The sequence below is a fragment of the Zalophus californianus genome, chromosome 14 (genome assembly GCF_009762305.2).
Source record: "Zalophus californianus isolate mZalCal1 chromosome 14, mZalCal1.pri.v2, whole genome shotgun sequence".
In the NCBI taxonomy this organism is placed as follows: domain Eukaryota; kingdom Metazoa; phylum Chordata; class Mammalia; order Carnivora; family Otariidae; genus Zalophus; species Zalophus californianus.
In genome coordinates, this window is record NC_045608.1 from 45,835,446 (window position 1) to 45,861,802 (window position 26,357).

The following is a 26,357-nucleotide window of genomic DNA, read 5'->3' on the forward strand; positions in this document are numbered from 1 at the left end:
ACAGCTGAATCTGGACCTCTGCCTGTTACCTCTGCTACCCCGTTAGCACCATCCTCTGCTTGATAACAGTGGTTTCTAATCTTTTCTTGGGATCTCATAGACTCTTTTCTAGAAAAGAGGGGGAAGTGGACATATGTACATACACACATACACACTTTGCACCTGGTTTTAAAAGTGCACAGAACCCCTGGGAAGTCAGGCATCCCAGTCTAAGGATCCTGTGCTGAAGAGTGACACCATTGAACATCCTTAGGGAAAGGGCGCCTGGGTGGCTCAGTGGGTTAAGCGCCTGGCTTTGGCTCAGGTCGTGATCTCAGGGTCCTGGGATCGAGTGCCATGTTGGGCTCAGCGGGGAGTCTGCTGCCCCCTCTCCCTCTGCTCCTCCCCCTACTCGTGCTCTTTCTTTCCTCTCATATAAATAAGTAAAATCTTAAAAAAAAAATCCTTAGGGAAATAAAATGGCAGGTGATCGCATTTATTTTAGTCCATTGCTTTCTGAAAACATTGGTTGAAAACCATGTATCTCCCCTCCCCCCCACCTTCCAGGTTTTTAGGAATATTATTTTCCACAATAACCATGTGGTATCATACAGAAGCCCTGGCATAAAGGGGCCATTCAGGCCTCTGGGATAGGCTTTTGTAAAGAATCCAATGAACAGTTGAATCCACATTACATCTAAGTGAATATTCATGTGGTTTTAGGCACAGTTCTTATGCCGCAAATTCACTTTGGAAACTTTCCTGAACAGCCTGGTAATTAGAACTGTGGTTGCTAATTATGTATACGGTGAGGCAGATGCGCTAATAATATATTTTCAAAGGGCTCCGAAAGAGCTGTTAAAAAATTAAACTACCTCCCCAGATGCTGACGGGAGCACAGAAGCACCTCAGAGGGGGTATTGTCTTCCGTCTTGCTTCTTGGATGCCTGAAGTTGCTCTCAGGTTCTCTCTTAGAAAACAGGATCAGCCTTTAATACAAAGGGAGTCCTTTGCCCGCGTGGCTTCCACTAGAGGCTAGGGAAATAAGTTATGGAAATTGAAGTCTCAGAGCTCCAAACAAACACTTGGATGTGTGCATCAAGGAGGTTGCCTGTTTGCCCCACAGGGAGAAAGGGTGGCTTTGTGGGTGCTCAGCAGGTGTTGGGTTTTGTCTTTCCAGGGTTTCCAGGATCTTTCCAGGGTTTGCCCAGGTCCACCTTCCCTTCCCCCACACTGCCTGGTGTGGAGGGCTGGAAACAAACCCAAAAGGACCAGTTCGACCCACATGAAAAAGGAAAGGAAGCCCCTCTGCTGGAAGGTAGTCTGCACCCGAGCCTTGCTCTCCTCCCATCTGCCTCTGGCCTGGGCAGGTCGGGCAACCTCTCAGTCTCCATAGCTCTGGTCAAGGGAAATTGAACCAGAGCCATAGTCTTCAACATTGTGTTATCTAGAGCTCTGAGGAGCTCGGCAAGAACTTTTGCAATTCCACAAACAGTTGATCTATTTTTCACTATGTGTTTTTCCTCAATATGCATTTATATATATATATATATATATATATATATATATATGTAGCATAGATATTTTAGCATTTATATATCATATGTAAGTATTTTAACAGCTTGATTGAGATACAGTTCACACCACCATCCATTTAAAGTGTACTATGCAGTGGGTTTAGTATACTCACAAAGTTGTACAACCATCACCACTATGTAATTTTCAAACATTTTCATCACCCTAAAAAGAAACCCTGTGGCCATTGGCAGCCATTCCCCATTCCCCGCACGTCTCACACCCAGCACTTGGACAACCACTAAAGGACACGGTCTGTCTCTAGGGATTTGCCTGTTCTGGGCAGTTCATATATTTGGAATCCCACAATATGGGGTCTTTTGTGACTGGCTTCTTTCACCTAGTGTCATGTTTTCAAGGTTCATCCGTTTTGTAGCATGTGTCCATAGTTTACTCTTTTTATGGACAAATCATATTGTATCTTGTTCACTCATTCGTGAGTTGTTGGACATTGGGGTTGTTTTCACATCTTGGCTGTTGTGCAAATTTTTACGGAGATATGCTTTTGTTTCTCTTGGGTTATATCTAGGAATGGAATTGCTAGTCATGTGGGGTAATTCTGTGTTTAACATTTTGAGGTGTAATGTACATGTATATAATATGTACATACATAATTTAATACATATGTATGTACATATATAGTTGTGTATTAATATATAAATATAAATTTAACATGCATAATATATATTTACATATATATAGTTGTATGTAAATGTTCTAAAAACTGCAGTAAAATATAAACCCAATAATGTTCTATAGCAAACCCTATCACATGGGTAACTATGTATGCATTAATTATGCATTAATTAATTTGTGCTGCCAGAATAAGTTGTTTTTGTGCAACTAAGCTTCACCTGCCACATCTATTTAATTGAATTGGGTCCTGAGATGTTTAAAACTGGTTGCCATAGGCACCTACTTGTCTGTGTCAGTTGAGATTATCTCTGTACTGTACAACCAAGACCAAAAGAAACAAATTAGATGCTGACATTGATCTTAGACTAGAAATGTCATCCATAATTCCTGGTTTCATACTGTTTGTACATCAAAATAGCTTCTCTGCTCTAATAGTGGTTGAGTTATAAGTACCTTTTATACATCCAATTTATAAAATTTTCAATTATTCTAATCTATTTTACATATTGGGATTTGACATAAAATTAGTTTGAAAAAAACATCCTGCTGCTCAGAAGTTTGAATATCAGTGATCCGATGATCCCCCAAGGCCCCAGCTTTGGTTTTGAAACTCATTCTCAGTACGGCTTTGGCTTCTGTTGGCTTGCCTGAGGGTCTCACGGGAGCAGTGAAGATCCATCCCTGGCCCCCCCGCTCCCGCCCCCCGAGTGGGCCAGCGGTAGCCACAGACTATGCTGTGCTATACTTCAGGATTTATTTAACATTTGTTATGACAAGGTAATGTAGTTATTAAAGGAGTTCCAAAGAAGGAAAGACAGTTATCTGGTCAAGGTACTTGCAGTCTGGTTGGAGATACAGGGTTTAAAAATAAGAATAAAATCGGGGCGCCTGGGTGGCTCAGTTGTTAAGCGTCTGCCTTCAGCTCAGGTCATGGTCCCAGGGTCCTGGGATCGAGCCCTGCATCGAGCTCCTGCTCAGCAGGAAGCCTGCTTCTCCTTCCCACTACCTTCTGTTTGTGTTACCTCTCTCGCTCTATCTCTGTCAAATAAATAAAATCTTTAAAAAAAAAAAGAATAAAATCAATCATTCTACAAGTATCTAGATATGAATATTTCCTAATACAGTAAAGATACCAAACGTAGGAATTCAGAAATAGGGACAGCTTTGCAGAGCAGGTGGCTCTGCATGGTGCCTTAGGAGGAGAGGGTAGGATTTGGATGGATGAAGAGCAAGTAAAGTAGATTCTGAGTTTTCTTTTGAACTAAGATTCGGTCACACTTGGGGGCATTCCTTGCCCCATAAACCCCTTATGAGGCCAGTGATTCTGAAGTCCCCAATCCCCATTCAGCTTCAATAAAGGGAATTAACATTTGGGGCAGGAGAAATAAGGCATTTTTAAAAAGCCTTCCAGAAAGAAATGAGATCACCTGGGCCCCGTGTTAGGAGAGAGGATGCTGTGGTTTGAAGCCGGATGGACAAGGAAGCATCAGTCTTTGTTTCCATAAGCTGCTATTGAGCGTGGGCCAAGGTTAATCTGAAAAACTAGAAAATAAAGATTGATGGAACCCCGTCAATCCTGAATTTGCTATAAATAATTGCATGCTGTTTCTGAGCTGTCAAAATCCATTTCTCCTGAAGGCCCTTTAGAACAGAGAAAGGTCAGGCTGGGAACCAAGGGAGAAACTCAGGGGAGCGATTATGCTGCAAGGGCAGCCTCCTAGAGGTCCCTTTAAATACTGATGTGGAAGTAACCAGCCTTCCTGACTCCCTGCTGGTCCTAATTAAATTAGCTCTCACCTTTCCAGGACTGGGGAGCCAGGGAGAGGGGTGCCCCTCCTGCCAGAGTTGGGCTTTCTCGTGGAGGAGGTGCACCTCAGCCTTTGTGCGGCAAACCCCACACAGCTGAGTGTAGAGAGCCCTCTTTTTGCTTTTGAATGGAAAGTGTGTATGTGGCTTAGAAAGTGTTGAGCCTGCAAAGGCATTCTTGCAAAGCACCAGTAAGTCCTCCTAATGATAGGGCAAGGAAGTGCGGTCGCCCGTGCTCAGCCCATTGTCAGGGTACGGTCTTTAAGAGAACGTCCCGTCCTGAAGACAGAGAAGAGTGTCCAGGATGAAACACGCTTCCTGAAGAGGCTTGAGATGAATGGAGGCCACACATCCATCAGATACAACTCGGTCCTCGTGGGCCTTCACCAGGCTCGGGAACCGGTTGCATTCAGCCTCTTTCTCAGGAAACAACCCCAGCCTACTGCGTCTGCACCCCTGTTCCCCGACAGGAGCCCTGCACGTGTTCGCACACCTCTTTTGTTCTTCTGGTGTCAGAAGGACACACTGCGTGAGGGTGCACTCACACTTAAGTGGCGCCAACCCCAGCCCCACCCATCCATTCTAGCTCCTCCCAGAACCAACCCTGGCCATCTGATAGGGGGCCTGTTTCCTGGCTCCTTTTAGGTTCTTCCCTGACTTTGCTTCCAAGGATTCCTCTGTGCCTGGTACATACCTGGTATTCCATCCTGTTCAGCTCTGGTAGGACAGTGTATGAGAAATCCGCCCTAGATTTGCCTTTTGACACTCTCACGCTAGTCGGGGTTGCTCCTTCTCCTTGCCTCTTCCCAATTGAATTTTGGTTCTCCTTTGAGCTCACTCATGCCATACCTGGTCTCTCCTGGCCTTAAATTCTGAGCCCAAGGTGTTGGATTTCCAATCGCCCTCCCCCACCTGGCCCAGGGAATCCCTTTTGCAGAGAACCGCTGGATTTGATTGCTTGAATTCTGATGTCCATCCAGAACATCCATGACTTGGCCCCATACTTCTTGCACTGGTTATGTTAGATTGACAGAGCTCTTTTGTCTCCAGGGTGAAGCTAACCCTTTTATTCTTGAGTGGTTTTCCATTGGTCATCTCTCTTTCCCTCCCTCACCGTGTCCTGGCTTGGTCCTCACTCTTTCCCCTCGATCCCCAGGTTGGTATACAGCATGTTTTGTCACAAGAACAACATCATTTATCGCTCAGCCACACAAAACCCCAAACCTTTCTGAATCCTGATTATGTCCGCTTTTGGTTTTTGCTTTCTGCACGTTTGTTCAGTTTAGAACACAACACTGTCACCCAGCCCACAGCCCTGGCTGGCCCCTTTATTTCCTGATACCCTGAGGGTGTCCCAGGAGACTGGGCAAGGGCCTTTGCAGTGACCCGGGGTGCTGTGGGACACTGCTGTCTTCTGACCTCCCCATCTAGTCCCTTTGTCAGAGGAGTTTGAACTTGTTTCCACAGCAAATCTTTGTGGATCTTACCCTGGGGAATGACATGACGGAAAGGGTGTTTTGTAAGGTTAGCAGGGTGGTGGTGGGCAGCGTGGACCCAGGCATCTGAGGAGGGAGTACCTGGCCAGTCCCTAAATCCTGCCAACAAGTCTGTCTCTGAACAGCCCTAAATACTGAGATGACCTCACACCTTGGTTTTCCAGGATTTGGCAAGTCTGATGAGAACTTTGAAATGAAAGTAAACTCAGGCAAGCCAAGTGCCTTTGTATTCTCTGTAAACACTTAAAGTTGCTTTCTTGACCTGCGTATAAAAATGTAGCGGACTCTGCACTGAGCATGGAGCCTGATGTGGGGCTCGATCTCATGTGGGGCTCGATCTCATGACCCTGAGATCATGACCCAAGCCGAAATCAAGAGTTAGACACTTCACCGATGGAGCCACCCAGGTGACCCCCCCCCCCCCTTTTCTTAAAGATAATCTTCTATTTTCCTTCTTTTTACAAGGAAAATTTCCACGACCCGCTGGGGTGTTTGAATTGTTTCCATCCGTATTCCGGGTATGGAGCTGGCTTTAGATGCATTAGCTGCTGTGGAAGGTTTTTCACAGGCAAGCCTGCTGTGTGTCCTTTGCTCAGAGGCAGAGCAAGGGCTGATTGGTCCAGTAGGGTGTTGGCTGATTGCCCCAGCCTGGGGGCCTGGCCCAGCTAGCCTGCCACTGCAGTGATAGATTCCTTGGCTCTCCTCTGGGGTCTCCTCCACAGTCAGACAGGCAGCCGTGGCCAGGTGAGCAATAAGGGCCATCTTCAGTGCCATCACCACTTTTGCTGCTGGACAAGGCTTTAGATCTGTGCAAAGCAGAATTAAGCCTGAATCTATTAAAAACATCTTCATGCTGAAGCTAAGGCCGATTTTGCTTTAAGACTGTGTATGTAGCTTCTGTTAAGAGGTGACAGCTGACTTTTCTTTCTTCATCTGTGAACACATATGTATTGGTGCAAAAACAGTTTGCTTCTTCATTGAGCCCAGTCTAATTTGACTTCTGCTAAAGGAGCATCTGGAATCTTGGCTTTAACTTTTGCCAAATCATGAACAAAGTTATCGTAACTTAGTTGCTGAATCTGTGGAGTAAGCTTCTGATGCTGTGGTGTCAACAACTCAGAGCTATGTTAGAGAAATGAAGGAAGTAATGGTGCATATTAGAGGTGCACTTGGCTTTCAGAGAGCCTGGTATTTGAAAACTAGCGTTTTCCCAAAGGTATATCAATGACAGTATGATTCTTGGATGTATGGAGGTTCTGCTCTTTAGGAGGGTTCCTTTAAGTAGTAGGCTCCCATAGTAAATAAGCTTACCAATTACAGACTTCTGCTCTGCTTTCTAGGAACACCTCTTGTGCATGAACTGAACACTATTCTTAGAACAAAAGAATAGGTCTGTGATGTGGAGATATAAGAGACAGGGTAGGATCTCAGGACATTTTACCAAGAGATTTTCTATCTGCTAAAGAGACCAGCCCTGCTAGTTTCTAGGTGAGTGGCCTCCCTGTTTTCTTGCTGGGTCCTGTTTGGGCCCCTTGGAAGCTTTGAGCTCTATAAGTCAGAAAAGGAGACTTAAGAGATGAAGCTCCCTTAGTCTCTTGGTTGAGGTGGGACTTCTTCGTGTCCAGCCCTGACTCCTTGCCTGCAGCTCTGTAGCACCAGCTTTACCTGGGGAAGGGGGTCTGCACCCTGATAGTCCTCGGAGTTCTCGGAGACCCCAGAAAGGTTTCGGACCACTCCCCCACACCTGCAGGTTGATGTTGTGAACCTGCAGGCATCGGGACCAGGCCTCGAGGTGAGGTTGGAACCCACTCCTCCTGGTGGCCCTTGGTCCCCCACCTCTCACCTCTGCTGACGTCCTTCCGTAGCTGGAGAACAGGGTACTCTAGGCGAGAACCCTGGATTCTTTGTTGGCCCCTCCTTCTTCATACCCTGCTCAGGCGCTGTGAGCGTCTCCACAGGGGAGACAGATTGCAGCTTTGTCCGAAGGCAGGGTGCTGTTCCCACTGCCCCTTGCTTTTATAAAGTCAACTCTTTTTTCTTTTCACGGTTTCAGTTACAGACAAATATATATATATTTACATTTCTAGGTAGATGTGGAACTAGGGAAAGGGTCTGAGAGGACATCAAATTCTTACAGGGTTCCCCTGGCTACTGGGTTTGCAGGTCATTTCTCAGTTTCCACTTTATACGTTTCCTGATTTGAATTTTTTTATGGTGAGATGTGTTACTTTTATAGTCATAAAAGCAGTTCAAATTCCACTTGGAAAAATGAATGTGTAATAATAGAAGAAATCCATTTTTTAAAAAAAGATTTTATTTATTTATTTGAGAGAGAATGAGAGACAGAGAATGTGAACACAAGTCCGGGGGAAGGGCAGAGAGAGAGGGAGAAGCAGGCTCCCCACTGAGCAGGAAGCCCAATACAGGGCTCGATCCCAGGACCCCGAGATCATGACCTGAGCCGAAGGCACACGCTTAACCAGGCACCCCCTTAGAAGAAACCCATTTTAAACATCATGTCTTATACCTGTGACTGTCACTCAGCTGTCCCTTCCTTCCTGCCCTTCCGCTAGATGAGGGTCTTCTGCCTCCCTCTACTTCCTGTTGCAGTGCGACATTGGGAAGCTTTCTGAGGATGCTGTTGGAGCTTCTGTTGATCAGACTGGGAACTCATATATTGAGTAGAGAGAGCCCACTGATAACTGTGTATAGGAAAGCACTGAGTGAAAATCAGGTGCTTTTTGGGAAAAGTCCATGAGAACCCCCCTGCCTGATGATGGAGTTCATCATTTTATTCAGCCAGCCTTAATTGAGTATCTACTGTTTGCTAAAATATGCTCTATCCCTAGGCCAAACAAGTGAGGAAAGCATGGCCCCTCACTTGAGTCAGCCCACCGTCTAGTGTGGTTCAGTTTTGTCTGAGGGAGATGGTCAGCGGGTAAAAGACATTGGTAAAAAAGCAAATAAAGTACAAGTATGTGCATGTCTTATGACTATATTAGTTATAGGTTATTTTGTGGTGGTTGTGTTTTTCTTTTTTGAGGTCATAATAACTGAGCAGATTTAAGCCATGACCTCAGCTTGCCCATCACCTGTGTAACTGAGGTATCCATGATGGCCTTACTTCCTTCACACCTGTGAAGGCATAACTGTGCCCTCCAGTGGCCCGTTTTATAGCCAGGAAGGGGGCTCCTTACATGGGGAGAGCTGGAGCCACGGAGGAAATTACCTTTTTGTGAGGATAGCGTTGGTTGGCCCAGATGGTCCAGGTTCCTTCTAGCTCTCAAAGCTTGTGTTTTGCTCCCAGAGATTTTTAACGGGCCCCAGGGGTTCCAATGGGCAGCCAAGGGGAGAGAGCATTGATCCAAACTTACTTCCTTGTTTGACACTGAGGCTAAGGCCAGGGGCCACCTTCCTCATCACTTGCTGGTCCTGTCAGAGTCACATGCTGTCCCCTGCGGGGCCCACTGCCTGACATTGGCTTTTGAGTCAAGCCGCTGCTTCAGGTCACCCCTTAAGGGGATTGCCCTTGACCAGCGGGCCCAGCTGGACCCTGGGATGACCCTGCCTGACCCCCTGATCAGCAGGGACAGCAGCGAGCTCAGAGTCCAGCTCTGGTGAGGCTTGTCTGACAGTTACCCCCCTGCCCATATCAGCTCTCTCTCAGAGGCACTCTGCTTACTGCACTAAGAGACGACCCCTTTCCAGAAGCTCTGATGAAGATGCCGGGGCAGAGCTCCCACCTTGCGCCTCACTCTCCTCGGGTCCCCAGCATCGCTGCCAACTGGGCTGACAAGAGCTATGGCCAGGAGGCCTTTCGGGATGGCCGGGCAGCTGCCCTACCTCCGTCAGCTTGTGTGGATAGTTACTCATTGTTACTGCGCTGACACTTTCGTGCCTAAAAGACACTTTCCAAATACTGGGCCTGGGTTTTGCCTCGTCTAGTCCATTGTTACCCCAGTCACATGTTTTTCCATGTGATTTTTTTCCCCCTCTCTTCTCCCAGTGACCTTTCCTTAAGTTTTAGCTAAGTGGATTCATTATAACCAGCCCTGAGTCTCAGGAGCACACAGTGACTTGCTCTGCAATGAACCATCAGCCCCGACGATAAGTGGATTAATTTGGTCCAGGTAGGTGTATCCCGATAAGCAGTCTTGTCACGGATTAGCACTTACTTGTCTAGACAGAGTCCAGCTTTCAAAAGATAATGTTCTCAAATGAGTCTGGGGGCTTTAGGGAAGCTGGTGTGTGTAGTCATTGAATGTGAGCCACATTGGCCTCAAAAGTATTCAGCGACAGTGTGGAAAGGCCCAAATCGTAACCATCAGACAAGGCAGGGAAGCCTGACGACTCAATTGAAGGACCAGTCATGGCCTCTTCTCATTTGATGATGTTGAAACGTAATGCTTGGGCTCTTACTTAATGTCTGCTTGCTTAATAAGAAGGCTATGTGTTGTCAGTCATTTAAACATGCGAAGACCTCTGCTTGTTAACTGTGCCCAATGATGAGGACTTTGCATGGTAATGGACTTCATTTATGAGGCAGGATTGCAGGGTGAAAAGTGCCTGGTGAAGGTTGGCCCCCTGCCCTGAGCCTTCTCTTCCATTTTGGGCTTTCTGAGGATAGAATGCAAAGGGAGAGGTTGTTACACACCTTGGAAGGATCTAGCAAGTGGCAAGAGGCAGAGATGAGCACCCCTGGGTTAACACCACAGGGCATGCCTTTGCGGCAGTGAACAAAGGCTTATTTTAAGTGGGAAGGTTAGGTACTGCATCTTTGTTTTCATGGCGCCTTTTGACTATAATGTCATTTGCAAACTCTGTATGTCTCTCTCAAAGAATATATACAGTTGTCCCTAAACAACATGGGGGTTAGGAACACTGCCCCCCAGTCCCGTGTGCAGGGGGAAATCTGCGTGTAATTTTTTACTCCCCCACAACTACTAGTAGACTGTTGGCCAGAAGGAAGCCTTACCAATAACAAGTAGCCAATGAACACATATTTTGTATGTTATAGGTATTATATACTCTATTCTTATAATAAAGGAAGCTGAAGAAAAGAAAACCATAAGGAAGGGAAATACACTTGTAGTACTGTTCCGTATTTATCAAAAACATTCACATGTAAGTGGACCTGCGCAGTCAATCCCATGGTGTTCAAGGGTCAAGTGGATGTTGCTTGGGTTCCATTCATGAAGAAGGGAAGCACATCCACTGAATTTAAAGGAACAAGTGGGTATTTGGCGTTTGGGTTTTCTTCCCTTTAAGGATACCAGACCTTAAATTCTGTGTGTGTGTGTGTGTGTGTGTGTGTGTGTGAATCTATACCTGTTCAACTCATGAAGAGAATATCAGATGTACTGGCTTTTCTTTTCTTTCCTTTTTTTAAGATTTTTATTTATTGATTTGACAGAGAGAGTGAGAGCGAGCGTGCGCATAAGCAGGGAGAGCAGCAGAGGGAGAAGCAGGTTCCCAGCTGAGCAGGGAGCCTGATATGGGACTCGATCCCAGAACCCTGGGATCATGACCTGAGTTGAAGGCAGACACTCAACTGACTGAGCCACCCAGGCACCCCAGATGTACTGACTTTTATTTTTTATTTTTAAGATTTTCTAAAAAATTTATTTGATAGAGACACAGCGAGAGAGAGGGAACACAAGCAGGGGGAGTGGGAGAGGGAGAAGCAGGCTTCCCGCTGAGCAGGGAGCCTGATGGCGGGGCTCCATCCCAGGACCCTAGGATCACGACCTGAGCCGAAGGCAGATGCTTAACGACTGAGTCACCCAGGCGCCCCTGTACTGGCTTTTAGAAAACAAATCCTTGGCACCTGGCTGGCTCAGTCAGTAGAGCATGTGACTCTTGATCTCAGGATTGTGAGTTCAAGCCCCACCTTGGGCATACAGATTGCTTTTATTTTTTTTTTAAGATTATTTATTTATTAGAGAGTGCAAATGAGTGGGGGGGAGGAGGAGAGGGAGAGGGAGAAGCAGACTGAGCTGAGCACTGTGCTGGACGTAGGGCTCGATCCCACCACCCCGAGATCATGACCTGAGCCAAAATCAAGAGTCAGACATGCAACTGACTGAGCCACCCAGGCGCCCCGTAAGATTTTATTTTTAAGTAATCTCTATACCCAGCGTGGGGCTTGAACTCACAACTCTGAGATCAAGAGTTGCATGCTCTACCAGCTGAGCCAGCCAGGTGCCCCTCTAATTTGGTTATTTTCCAAGTAAGCATCTTTCTTTTCTGGTGTAGGAAGAGCTGGATACAGCTTTTTGATAGGGAAATTGTCGGATTACGTGCTTTTGTGAATGGACCTATTTTTCCAGGGTGAACATCCTGGTCTGAGTGTTGGACGAGAGCCTTTGGGGTCCCAGGCTACATGCCAGGGCCTTGTATGTTCACCATGGGATTCACTTGGCATTTGCAGCTGGAGTCCCAGCCACGCTGTTCTTGGAGGGGCGGGGAGGCAGCCCCAAATGCTGGAGGAGGCCTGGGGGAACTAATTTTACAGGTGGCCAGTGCATCAGCAAAGGTGGCACGCAGTTCTTCTTAGAGGGTGTAGGTGTCAAAGGAGTGTGTGCCTCAGGTGGGTTCAGGCATAAGCCATTTTGGGGTGACCTTGCTACTGGCTGGGGTTGGAGGAGGGGCCAGAGCTAGGACAGCCAGGCTGATCCCAGTCCATTGAGCCAGGATGAGGGGGTGGTGGGGGAGGTGTCAGGTCAGGGTGCAGCCTCAGTGGGGGGAACTGGAGTGTTGTCAAAAACCCAGTAGCGGGGCGCCTGGGTGGCTCAGATGGTTAAGCCTCTGCCTTCGGCTCAGGTCACGATCCCAGGCTCCTGGGATCGAGTCCCGCATCGGGCTCCCTGCTCCGTGGGAGCCTGCTTCTCCCTCTGCTTCTCTCTCTCTCTCTCTCTCCCCCCTCTATCTCTCTCATGAATGAATAAATAAAATCTTAAAAAAAAAAACAACAAAAAACCCAGTAGCTACCCATCATTTTTTGCCCTGTGCCAGGGAATCTGTCTCTGTTTCTTATTCTCCTTTTCCAGTTTCGTAGATGAGGAAATTGAGGCTCAAAGATTAAGGAGTTTTCTAAGACTCCAAAGCCTCTGAACCCCAGGACCGAAATCTGAATTTGTTTGACTCAGCATGCATGGTGCTTGTGGAATTGCGCCTTTCTCTCGTTGGGGACCGTGGGGGCCCCGATCCCTAGGAACAGTGACAGGTGGGAGTGTGACTGACTGGGCATTTGCTCTATCCCAGCCTGGGACTCTGTACATGGAAGGGCTGTGCTTCAACTGATGGCCTGGTCAGGTCAAAGCCACAGCTGCAAGGGGCTGTCACAGGGGTCCTGGTGTAGCCGACTCCCTGGAGTTATAGAGCTGCGCAGGACAGCCCTACTTACTAATGAATTGGCCACCTACAAAATCACCACCTATAAAATCAGGTCCCACCCCCTTGGGCCCCCGTGTACCCCTCTCAGGTAAGACCCATGTCTCCCCACAACCATTGCCTCAGGTCTGGCTGACTATTAGAAATCTGGGAACATTATGGAAGTGGAAATTCAATGTAAGTTAAGTGCAGAGGGACATTGCAGATCTTGCAAATGATCCAGTGTGTCATGAAGACACTGGAGGTAATGTTATAGAACTCTTGGTACTCCCACATTGACAAATGAAGGTCTGAGAGAATACCAGTTTACCAATGAAGAACAAAGAAGGGGTGTGATGACTCTTTTGGAAAGGAATTGATATCAAGATTAAGAAAGGCACTTAGAAAATTGATGAAGCCCTTGAATCGTTTGCAAAAATGACCTTTCTGATTGTCTTATTAAAAGTAAAACATAAAGCAAAAGGTTCCAGGGTAGTTGGTCAGAAAAAGTACACACAAAACCAAAGAAAGAACACTCATTTCATTTTGTTGTTGTTCTTTAGGACAAATTAGAACATGGTTATAATTGCATGTCTTTAGCCTAATTTTATCAAATGTAATATGAAATAGGCTTATCCTTCGCATTATAGTCCCCTTTTTTCTTTCTTTTTTTTTTTTTTAAAGATTTTTATTTATTTATTTGAGAGGGCGAGAATGACAGAGAGAGTGCACATGAGAGGGGGCAGGGTTGGAGAGAGGAGCAGACTCCCCGCTGAGCGGGGAGCCCGATGCGGGACTCGATCCCGGGACTCCAGGATCATGACCTGAGCCGAAGGCAGCCGCTTAACCAACTGAGCCACCCAGGCGCCCTATAGTCCCCTTTTTTCAAGATAAAAACCCAATCGGATTTTTTTCTATCTACTTCCTCAGCCAAACCATTTACTATGAAATGATGGTCTTCGTTCAAATGGATTGATTGTAAAGTTACGAGCCTCTGCACACCACCCTGGTCCCTATAACAGATATCCTCAGTTAACTAGGACCTGTTCTTATTTTAATCTGGCAAAAGAAACTAGATTCAGGAGGTTTTGGCTGGTGGTTTGCAATTCTTTAGCAGCCCTGAAGAGTCCATGTTTTGCCATCATGCCCTGGTGTCTATTCTTACTGGTCTCTGAGAAACTTTCCCAAAGGAGTAATGTCTTCCTCGTTTCTAGTTGCTTTTGAAACCATGGCCATCCAGAGACCATAACTTTTTATTGCATCCTAATGATTTTGAGATTTTATTTAATACAATTTTAAAATTTATCAGTTAACCTGGTTCAGACCACGGGGTTTTGAATACTTAACAGTATTATCTAATGCTTTAGAAAAACTGCACACAGTTTCCAAGTTAAATAAGAGGCATCTTGTCTTTTTTGAGAAAATTGCAGCATTAAAAGGATCAACATAAAGTGGCACTATTAACCAGGGAGAATGTTCAGAATTCAGCAAGGCAAGATGGGCCTGGCATTCAGGGTGCAGGCTGGGAAAATGGCAGCCTCTTAAAGACAGCTTTTGTCCAGTCTTTTTTTTTTTCTAATAGACTTTATTTTTTAGAACTTTTAGATTTACAGAAATGCGTGATCCATTTTACAATGAGGTTTTTAACTTCTAGATTTTCTTCCCTCTTTCTGCAGACGTCGCCTCATCTCCCAGAGGTCATCCTTGGAGACTCTGGAAGATATTGAGGAGAATGCCCCTCTACGGAGGTAAGTTTTTACTGGTGTATTTATGTGTATGTAAATGGCCTGCAGTACAATATGACAGCCAAAGTCTGATTTTTTTTTTTAAGTCCTTGATGTACAGAATTAAATTTTTTAAATGATGGCCTGATCCCCAGACTCATAGTTTGGAAACCCCAAGCCTGAGGACCACTAGAGCAGTATTAAATCTCAATTATGTATTGGCAAAGCCCAGTTTGCACGGTGGATTTGGGTGCTGTTTCCTTTTCAATGTCAAAGCTGCTGCTTGATGAAGACGAGACCATCATTGTCCCAGCTTTCTTAGGTGCAGTGACACAGTGATCACAATCCTGGATTTCATTAGCAGGTGCCTACCACATGACTCCATCACTAGTTGCTGGGGAAACTCAATTAGGATAGCTGTGAGGGCTTCCTTGGGGGCTGAAAGTGATTTCTCCATTGGGATTGGGGAGGTGCTCGCAAGGTGTTTGGGTGACAGCAGTTGGCTGAGCTGTGCCGTGCCTCCGGCAGCTTTCCTTGCTCTCATCCTGTACCTCACCGCCGACCCCCATCTGTGCCTTGGTCTTCCCTGACCCTCCTTGAGTGGAGGAGACCGTATTCGCACAGCACATCTCCTTTAGTCTTCACAGCCGCTCAGCTGGTCTGGTTGCGGGGTGCTCTTCGGGCAGAAGGAACCAAGCCAGGATGGGATGCGGATGCTTCACAGGGCAGGCGCCGTGGCTTCACAGGGCATGCGCCACGGCTTCACAGGGCATGCGCGCGGGTTGCTCCGAGGGAGGCCCGCGGGAGAACGTACGCTCCCATTGGCTCGACCAGCTTCCGGTATCCACGTCTGCACACTTCGTGCTTTGGCCCCTGGCCAGGACTCGGAAGTGTGGGCTCCTCTTTTGAGCTTAAGAGAGTGCTGCTGTGGACGGAGGCTTCTCTCATCGTGGAGCCCGCCCCTTCCCCACCTTGGGCTTTACTCCCAGGTTAGTCCTGTCCACTGACCACCTGGATGAAAGGTGGAGCATAGACAGACAGCGGATCTGATCGAGAGTATTGGGTGACTGAGTCTTGCTGCTGATGTCATTCCAAAGACAAAGTCAGGGCCAGCCAGTCCGATTTCCACTTTTGAAGTCTTTTTGAAAGCTTCTGGTGTTTCGAGAGTCTGTGAGAGGTGTCAATTAAAGCAGTGTGGTAGCTGTGAGTCAAGGAAAACCAGGTAAAAAATGTTACTCTGTCCTCAGGGATTCAGGTAGTTAAAGGGGGGTGGGGAGGAGAAGGGCGAGGAGGAGCTACCTGCTGTGTGTCTGATCACGTGCCGCGTCGTCACCTCTGTACCCTCCTCCCAGAATCCACCCAGCTGATCCTCTGCCCTCTACCCTTCAGTGGCCGGATACTATAAGTGGGCACAGTAGAAAGAGCTTATCTGCCTTAGCTATAACTTATCCATCTCTTACTTACAGAATATTTATACTTAATTTCCAACAAATCTTGTGTAAATATAAAATTTAAAAAACAAGTCTGAAGCCAAGGCAATCTGGGCAATTTGGGAAGGCTTTATTTTACCTAATAGACTTTTAAAAAAAAAAGATCTAGTATTTACTTAGGATGAGCACTGGGTGTTGTACAGAATTGTTGAATGACTATATTGTACACTCGAAACTAATGTAATGCTGTGTGGAACTATAATAGAATTAAAAGTAACAACTAACTAAGTTAGAAATGTACTTATTCCTAGGAAATAAAGTTAGCATGGCATAGCAGAAGGGATATTCCTTTGGGAGTCTGGGGGCCTGAATTCTTGGTTTGATTCTTCTACTAACTGGTTACATGGCCTTAGACATTTTATTTAGCTTCTCTGGGGCCTCAGTTTTCCCATCTGTAAAATGGGAGGGCAAATTGACTGCTCTCTGAGGTCCTTTCCAGCTCCCAGTTTTGTGAAATGAATGTACCAGTAATGATACTGAAGTGTTTTGGGAACTGTGGGGGCGGAAGGCTATTAGCCCAGCTTGTTTTTAAACTCAGCACATTGAACAAATGGCTGCAAGGCATCTATTAAAAACCTTTTGCGTAATTAAGTGTATGCTGTAATCAGTGCTAACAAGAAAGAGCTAATCTTTCATTAAATTAGTTTTTAATTTAATTCTATCCTAATTTAATTTTGCATCACTTAAGATGTATGTTTTTAAATGGATACTGAAATTAATTCGTTCTTTGCTTAACCTGCCACAAGCTGAGTGCTCGGTCTTCCAGTTTCCTTGGCAATGGTTGCTAATGCCACAGTTCTCTTTTAAAACATTTCTTAGATTCCCTGGTGGTTTAGTTGAATGCTTTAAAAAATGCAAGACAACAAACAACTTGCTAAAGGAGGGGCTAGATTAGTAGTATATGCCCTTATAATTGGGTGCTGATACATTCTTTTTTAAAGTCTTGGTTTCTCTTGCACATCACAGTTTGCTAGTAAGTTAGTGTCCTGCACCTGCCTAGAACTCCAGGAGTTAAGCATTCATAATGAGAGCCTTTAGACTAAGGAGTTGTCCACCTGCCCGTTGGTGACCTGGTATCCTAGTATTAAGGAGCCAGGACGTTGCTACGAGGTGTCCAGAAAATCCTCAGTTTGGTGGTGGCAAATGTGCCAGCCATCTCCACCTGCCTCTGTTTTCCGGCCTGTCTGGGTTGATGGGTGTTGGCTGCTGCACCATTCAGTGATTATCGGTACCTCCTCCTCCCCCTGTGAGTGCCAACAATCCCCTGTGGCCCTTTTGCTGACTTCCAGTTCTAGCAGAAGGCCGGGGAATATTTGTGCGCAAACCTGAAGGGTAACGGCACGGGAGGCAGAGAGAAACTCAGGTCTTCCCTCCTCTGGGCTGGGATCCGTACCAGCTTTGGGCTGCTGGGGGCAAGAGTACCTACTAACCTGTCACAGTCCAGCTCTTGGGCCACTGTCCTCTGGCTGGCTGGCTTAGGAAGCTCTGCTGTTTGAGGGGAAGCAAGGTAAGGGTGTGAGGACACTTCTGGACACTTGGCCCTAACCAGAAACCAATGGAAGCATAGCCTTATGCTTTCAGAGATTCTCTTCTCTCCAGTGGCTACATGTCTCTAGAACCTTCTGCATTGTTTGTGAGAGACATTTGGGGACCTTGGGTGGCCTGCAGACTCAAACAGTCATTTTGGAGGTAGAACTGAGGCAGTTTGGGGTCCTAGGTCTGCTTCGGGAGAGCTGCCCCAAGAAGGCAGAGTGAGGCTCCATGCCCTTGGACCTCGGCAAGGCTAAATCTGAGTTTGGAAGCTTGCAGTGGGAAGGGGGATTGATGGGTGCTGTCTGTTCAAACCCTGCCTGAAGGCCACGGGAAACATTGACTAAATACAGGTCTTTAAAAGATTCTAAAACCAAGAATTCAGGACCCTTGGTGACAGCTACAATTTTAAGAATATAGGAAGCAAATAATAACAAAATATGCATGCTTTGTGGTTAATGGTCTGTTAATAATCACAACACCAAGATTTGTATACAGATATTTACATGTATATACACATGTATGAATGTGAATGCTTGTATTTGAATGCGTCACTTGACAGTTTATGAATCTCTTGTATATGTCATTACAATTAATCCTCACAACAAGGCCAGGAGGGATCTGAACTATTACTAGTGATAGGTCAGGATGGCAGAGTTGGTGAGTTTGGGGCTAGAGGCAGGGAGGACTGTGGTTGCTGCTGAAATGTCTTACAGGGCCACATGGGCTCTGCATGGTCCATGGACCCTGCCGTGATGTGGTGGACGTGAAGCGGGACTTTCCCTTCTCTAGACCCAAGGACTGGGGAGCCCCGTTTTCCCAATGAAAGCTACCAAATATACCATGTCTTTGCTTTAGCTTGCACTCATTCACTTCAGTATGTTTTTTTTTCCCAAGTAGGAAAAAAAAAATTCATTCTCAGCACTCCCAGGGGATGGCTTCTAGGAAAACTGGGTCTTTATTAGAGGGTGGGTAAGGGGGCTTGAGGGAACATACACCTGACGTCTGGGCCAGGGACTTCACCCAGTTTCCCTTGAGCTGCGCCCTTGGAATTGCTGTGCAGGTCTGTGACCTTGCCCGTTTCCCAGTCCTGTACCCCAGCATGCCCCCACGGCCCACCTGCCTTCAACTGTACCTCCTTGTTGGGTCATCTTGTTAGTCTTATACCAGAAGCCTCAAAGTTCAGAACTGACTGAACTCGGGTGGTGGCCCTACCCCAGAGCTCAGTGTGGCTTTGGGAAGCCGGGCACTGCTGCTCCAAAACTCACTCTTCGAAGCTTAATGTCCTCAGTACCCACACGCCATGGCAGGAGCCAGTCCTTGGGGCCAATGGTCAGAAAGGTTTAAGTAGACAAAAAAATTGGTAGCAAAAACCCAAACAGAGACATCACAGCTCCCTTTCTCAAGACAAGACCAAACTTCCTACTCTTATTTGTTGATTTCTTTTTCTTGCCCTTTTTCTTACTGTTGCAGTTGTATAACTTTAGAATTTGCCAGGTAACTTGGAAAAAAATACAGACAAACAAGATCTTTCTAGCTTGTGGTGTGTTCTGTTAGTCCTGTAGGGCAAGCAGTGTCATATATTCCAGGAAAAAAGTAATTTGAATCCCAGTCCATTTGTTCAACAAATGTTCATTTAAAAATGTATCTTGGGGAAAAAAGGAAAGAGAAAACAGTGGCTTGTTCCAAGTAAAGCCGTGACTTCCAGGCATAGTCAAGTTAAGCACTGAAGCAGCTGTCCAGGTGGTGCAGGCCAGAGTCCTGCTACGGAAGAAAAATGATCTGGCGTTGCTTTTAAACTAAATTTTCCAATGTTTTTCTTCCCCCTGTAAATTCTTTAAATTCACAGTTTTCTGTTCCCGTTACTGGTGTTGATACAGGAGGATTCTTTTTAAGATGACAAGAAAGAATAATGTCTTTGGAATCCATGTAGGTTATGTTATTGTAACTGTGAGGACAATAGTTTTCATTAGCTGGCTTTCCAGAGACCCATATCAGGATTATCAAGGAAGTTGTCTTTCATTGTGTTTTTTTTTTTTTTTTTTTTTTTTTTTTTAAGCTTCCTCTCTTCCAGCCGTATTGTCCTCATTATCCTCGGGGTGATTCAAACCATTTGTCTGGTCTTCCTTCCTGTCTTTGTGTGGAGATGTCTCAGCTGTCCTGTGGGCAACTGACCGTGTTTTTGAAATGACTTTATTTTTCAGATGTCGAACTCTCTCAGGTTCGCCCAGACCAAAGAACTTTAAGAAGATTCATTTTATCAAGAACATGCGGCAGCACGATACCAGGAATGGCAGGTATCACACTCTATCGAGAACCGCCCCTCCAGCCTCCCTGCGGGGGCGGGGGGTGTCCAGTGACGATGGGAGCAGGGGACTGTTGGCCTGGCCAGAGAAGCCTACGCTGCTCACATGAACAGAACCTCACAGAACCTTCCCAAACAGACTGTTTCCGTCCCACTCGCACTAGAATCACCCAGAGAAGTCTATAGAAAATGATGCTCTCAATAGCGGCCAAAGATTCAGTGAGGTTTTCAGGGTGCCTACAAAGGGACTGTTTAATAGCACTCAAATACATTTTCGTAGAAAACCGAACAGAAAAAGTTGCATTTTTTTTTTTCTTTTTCTGCTTTGTTGCGTGTTATTTCCTTTTTTTCACTAAGGCTGTATGCTCTGGTCCGTAAATACCCCACCAGTGTGTGCCTGAACTTGGCTTTGGTGCTCTCTGATGACTCTTCAGGAGAGCAGGATGGCAGCTTTGCCAGCAGGTGGTTTTTGGGCGCCGATTCGGATTCCTGGGCCTGCCGACATCTGGAGCACGCGTTTCTCTTGCTCTTCCATTGCTCTTTTGGAAAGTGCTATTAAATGAAAATGACCCTGATTGAAATTTGCGTAACCCTGATATTAAAACTCCTGGCGACGAATAGATCAGATCCTTGTCACGGGCATGCTTCTGTTGGAAGGGCTAATGAGTCTATTCACGGCAGCCTGACGGCAGCACGGGAACAGAGCTCCAAGACCTCTCAGGATCCCTGATGCTCTGTACCCTTTAGTGATGGCTCCTCCCCACTGACCTGTGACCTGCTGAGCAGTTTCCCGTTAGCGGGAGAGTCAGAGACACCACCCCAGAGCAGAGGTCCTTCCACAGAGACCATTTTGTTTTAGTGCCTCCGGATTTACAGAAACCCATATAGCCCCCACTGATAATCTCTAATCCATATCAAATGAAAATTGCTAAAAAGTCTTGAGTTAGACGCATGGACTGACTGAGGCCCAGCCTACCTGTCTGTAATCTGGTATAAAATACACGCTCTACAACCCGAAAGATAACACTAATGATTACATTTTTTAAAGACTTGTTTTCTTGAAGTTAATATCTATTTTTTAAACCAACTGAAATAAGGAACATAATTTTATAGCTTTTGAGTGGTTTCAGAATAGCAGAACTGAGCTCCCTCATCAACGAGGGTTTGTGTAGTCGGTGTATATTCCTATTTTAAATACAGAGTTTTTAGTTAAAATGTACCCAGCTGTCATCTGTTAAAGAGAATACTCTGAGTTTCTCTCACTTAATCTCATTCTCAGTTATTGTGCCTTGTTCCCTGAACCGTCCTGTTTTATTTTTCTTTTGAGGCTCTTACTGAACTGAAACCTCACTCATGCCATTTTTAGTATAATTACTCATCGTTTATTTACATTTGTGTTCTTGTCATAATCTCCTTAACCATAAAATAAACATAGATAGCCTTTAATTCCCAAATCAAATCAAGACAAAGCCAAAGAAGTGGGCCAGATGAGTGGGCTTCCCCACCTCTGGTGGTGCTGATGCTGCGGAGGATGCAGCGGCAGCGAAGCACCTGGCCTGGTGTGGGAGTGAGAGGATGTAGCTACTAAGACGTTTGGGCCGATGGGATTGCCGGCGTACAGGACAGAGGTGGCCTCCCCAGCGCACCCTTGACCCAGGAGCAGCGTAAACAGTCCAGAAGGCATGCAGTGGCTTGCAGTTTTGCTGGGGAATTTTCAGAGGGAGCCAGGAAGGATTATTAGCTTATCTGAAGATCTGAGAACTGGAATTTAGGGCAGGAAAGCAAGCTAAGCGCTGCTCTGGGAACCACAGACTATGGGCTGTGCCACAGTCAGTTGTCTCTGCCCAGGTGAGAGGTGCTCTCCTTTCTTCCTCTGGGTTATTGGTAAGGCTGGATTGTCCTTAGATAGATGAAAGAACTTGAGAGGACACCAGGAAGAAAATACGATTTCTGAGGCGACAGAAGGAAATTGTGGTCAAGAGCTGATGAGTGGGAGGATGTGACCCAGCCTTTTGAGAAAGGAAAGAATTGCCCCCACCACAGCTGGGCAGCAGGCATGACACTGTCCTAATAGAGGGGTGCGTGGATGAGCTGTAGTCCAGCAGCAGTGGGGAGGAGGGATCCTGGTCGTGCTCTCGGAGGGGCAGGTGCATGGTCAGGGGTCTCTGATTCTGCCATCTAGGGTGTACTGAGGCACGTGCGCGGCACCACACCAGAGGGTGCGTTCTCTGGGAGCGCGGATCGAGCTTGGGTTTGCCTGCCGGGGTTGGGAAGGAATGAGGCTTTACAGCAAAGGCTGGAGGTATTCGTTAAAGAGCTTGAAGGTCTAGACTGAAAATGGAATGCCCTGGGTATCCTGCCTCTTGTACCCGGGGAAGGAGACTGAGAAGGGGCCCTCAGAGTCCCCAGGCCCAGTCCTACAGCGGTTCCCACTCATGGCTATGCCAGCTCCCAAGTGTCCGTGTGATCTTCAACTAGCGCACACCAGACTCAAGACTGCAGGCCGGACCCAGCGCCCACTTGCTGCTCTGGACCTGAAGACCTCAGAGTGGAGGCTGCTCCGTCCCCAGGCCTGCTGAGTGTGTGTCACTGGCACCAACATGGAAGGGGGTTGGGGCTCCAGGCTCAGCAAGAACTAGTGAAGCTGACCCCAGGAGAGGGGAGCATCTGTTCTGGGCCTCAGTGCCCAACCTGTGAATATGAAAAACGGTTTAAGACAGGAAGGAGAAAAATCATAAAAACTGAGAACCAAATGTGATAAAAGACAATACTTGCATTAGACTCAAGTGGACGTAATGATCAGCAATGTCGGGGTAGCGGCTTAGAAACAAACATTGGGGGCCCGGCCAGCTTCGTGTTCTCCCACTTCTCTCTGTGACATTAGAGGAATCTCGATGTCTGAAGTAGAGGTGAGCACCTTAAATAAAAGGTGTGGTTCTGATGGAGGATGGAATCTTCTTGAAGGAAAACCTATCTTCACCTTCTTCAAAATCAGTGAATTCTGTGCAGCTGGCCTTGGGGGACCTGCCGGAAGGCTCTGTGTGGGATAAAGTGCAGAGCACCAAGCTCGGCGTGTTTCGGCGTCATGTTGCAGACCCATGAGCCAGGTGGGGCTGAAGGCTGCGGCCTGGACACAGGTTAGAAACCCGGTGATGGAAGCTTCGGCTCTACCGTTGGGACCAGATGGTATCATGAGTTCTTGACCAGCCCCGCGTGGTGCTTTATCTCCTCGCAGTTAGGGGACGTGATGAGGGGAGCCGCCATGCTCCGGTTCCACTTCTGGTGTAACACAAACACAACATAGGTTGGTAATGGGAAAGTTGTGTTGGACTTGATGGTTGTGAAAGGCAGCGGTGCTTGGCTGGGTTTTAGGAAGACAGATCTCAGAACGTTCAGACTATGAGGTGGATTCTTGTGGCTGCAACCACATGGCCAAAAGGGATTATAAAATACATGGATCATGAAGTGATAATGGGTAACATTTATTGAGTGCTTACTGGGTACCAGGCTCTAAGTACTTTATATGCTTTGTTTCATTAACTCAGTGGGTAATTGTTGGGTAAGTGAGTAGAGAGATCTTTTAAGTGACTTTCAGTCTTCGGAACTGTATATCTTGAGGAAGGGAAAGAATTTAGAAACAACCTTCAGAGGAAAGTATTGCTATTATTGTGTTAGGTAAAATGATGCCCCCCAGAGACATCCATGTCATATCCCTGGGACCTGTGACTATGTTAGGTCACGTGGCATGGGGGAGTTGAGGTTGCAGATGGAGTTGAGGTCGCTGACCAGTTGCCCTGGAAATAGAATTATCCTGGATTATCTGGGTTTGCCCGGGTAATCACTGGCGTTCTTAAACGTGGAAGAGGGAGGCAGGAGAGTGTCAGAGTGATAGGGTGTGAGAAAGACTCAACTCGCCATTGCTGGCTTTGAAGATGGCGAAAGGGGACATGAGCCAATGACTATGGCCTCCCCTAGAAGCTGGAAGAGGCAAGAAAACAGATTCTTTCTTTGAGCCTTCAGTGGGAACCAGCTCTAACCCCTCGATGTTAGCCCTATGAGACCCATTTCAGAGTTCTGACCACCAGAGTTAGAAGATGATAACTCTGTTGTTTTAAGCCACTGACTTTGTGGTAATTTGTTACCACAGCCATAGGAAACGAAAACACTCGCCATCCCAGTTAACAAAGGAGGAAGCTGGAGCACATAGCTGGAGAGTGGGGGGTGGGATCCAGATCCAGGCATCAGATTGCAAAGTTCGCTCTCATAATCAAAGGGAGAGGTGGGAGGTAAAAGTCCAAATATTATCAGACAGCAGGTCATGGTGGATTTGGAGAAAACTACTGAATTCCGCTTTTTAAAATCCATTAGCTAAAGGCCAAAGACTAATAAAAGAATGGCTTAAGTAAACTTGTAAGAATAGTTTGAGGAGCCCTAAAGTCCAGAGTGAAGTAAAGATTGATGAAAGAAAAATTGGCACACTCGTACGTGGCTGGTGGGAATGTAAATGGTGCAGCCACTATGGAAAACAGTTTGGCAGTTCCTCAAAAAGTTAAACATACAATTATCCTATAACCCAGCAATTCTACCACCAGGTATATACCTAAAAGAATCGAAAAGAGGAATTCGAACAGATAGTTGTGTGCCAGTGTTCATAGTAACATCATTTACAACAGCCAAAGGGTAGAAACAAACCAAGTGTTCATCAGAAGATGAGTGGATAAACAAAATACAGTGTATCCGTACAAAGGAATATTATTCAGCCATAATTGAGTGAAGTCCTGATAACATGCTACATTATGTATGAACCCTGAAAACAGCATGCTGACTGAAATAAGCCAGACACAAAAGGTTACATAGTATATGATTCCATTTATACAAAATAACCAGGATAGGTAAATCTATAGAGACAGTGTGGATAAGCAGTTGCCAGGGACTGGGTGAGGGGGATAGAGTTTCTGTTTGGGGTAATGGAAAAGTTCTGGGAGCAGTGGTGATGATTGCACAGGGTTGTGCATGTACTTAATGACAGTGAATCTACACCGAAAAATGGTTTTCTGTTCTAGATGTATTTTGCCACAATCAAACAAAATGCCAGCAATAGCCATGGGGCTTTTAAAACCACATTCAGAAGGGGAGGGGGAAGGGATGATAAACTTCTTGGGGTTGGTGGTACAAGGACAGAGCAGATGCCAGCAGCCGGCCTTGTTTTCGCTTCTTCAACATGCAGAACTGTGAAATGGCGACTCTAAACCAGGCAACGTGCTGGGCACGCCGCAGCATTCAGTAAATAGATACCACTTATTGTGGAATAAAGGAACGGAGAGAGGCCTTACATTTTGAAGTGAGTGCTAGTCTTTGGGGCCTAGATCCCAGGGAATGGGAAGAATTTAGAAACAACAAATGATCTTTAAAATGTCATTGAGAATAAAGGAAGTTTTAAGTCGAATGCCAGGCAGATGTTGCCTTAAAGAAGTCAAAAACAGACCAAGGTGGTAGCAGAGGGTGAGCTCTAACAATCATAGGCTAGCAAGCACGCCTCAGGCGGATTGCTGGCAGAGCTCTGGGGAGGACTGTTAAACAGATGGTTTGCGTGCTTTCAGAAAGAGTGGAGGTTGCTAGTCGTCAACGTGACTTCGCTGAGAAGGAGTCACGTTAGGTTAACTTCATCTTCGTACTGATGGAATAACTAGGTTAGTAAATTAGCGGACTGCCATAGACATGACATTTCTTGATCTCGGCGAAATGTTAAGACTGTTCCTCATTATCACCCAGCCCAGCGGTCGCTGGGGGATTGTGAAGCTGGAGCACCTGCAGGCAGCGACCACAGTCCGCCTGAACGGGGCTCGAAGGAACGTAGCACACCATGTTCTCCTGAGCGTGTTGCCTCCTCTGCAGAGCCAAAGCCAGCAAGCCTCACTGTGGGCCATACGGGAGACCAAAGGCAGGGGGAGAAGGGGAATGTGTTACAGATGATGACCACGTGCCTCAGTTCCCCAGCGGCTGGAGATGCTAGGCCCAGCTCAGGGAGGTTAAACTCAGCAGGCACAAATGTAATGGAGGTCGGTGATCGTTTACAGTTCGGGATAAAGGCTCTTCAGAAGTTCGTGTGAAACGTATCTTGGAATTTAGATGGGCAGTGTTTTCCAGAGAGCCTGGCAGTGTGTTGTAACTCTGGAGTGAGCTAGTGTAGCTTGTCCTCAGGAGGGAAATGCATCACTTTCACACCTAGCCAGGGTCAGTCCCATCTGTCCTGTTGTGATCAGCATGAGTGTCATGTTTTAGAACACTGGATTTGCATTGGCATGGCTTCACTGCAGTGGCCCAGGATTTTCCAAGCCCCTTCCCCATGGAAGGATGAATGACACATGGTGAATGGGAACAGCCAGAGTCCATTTCATTGAACTGCCTATATATAAACAGCCATTTTTGGGGAAGGAGACATGTG

The 26,357-nt window shown here is 46.5% G+C and overlaps 1 protein-coding gene across 5 annotated transcripts in view; it reads left to right on the forward strand.

Moving 5' to 3' along the window:
* CABLES1 (Cdk5 and Abl enzyme substrate 1) overlaps positions 1–26,357 on the forward strand; it is a 112,131-nt gene that overhangs the window by 34,207 nt on the left and 51,567 nt on the right. For 4 of the 5 annotated variants that reach the window (XR_003516936.2, XM_027576365.2, XM_027576364.2 and 1 more), the window contains exons 2-3: positions 14,540–14,611; positions 19,812–19,904. Coding sequence is in view for 4 of the 5 variants with exons in the window: in XM_027576365.2 (XP_027432166.2) it covers positions 14,540–14,611; positions 19,812–19,904 (165 nt within the window). In the remaining variant the exon portion in view is untranslated. Of the gene's footprint in view, positions 1–14,539; positions 14,612–15,613; positions 15,810–19,811; positions 19,905–26,357 lie in introns of those variants that run through there. The other variant, XM_027576367.2, reaches the window with a different exon arrangement.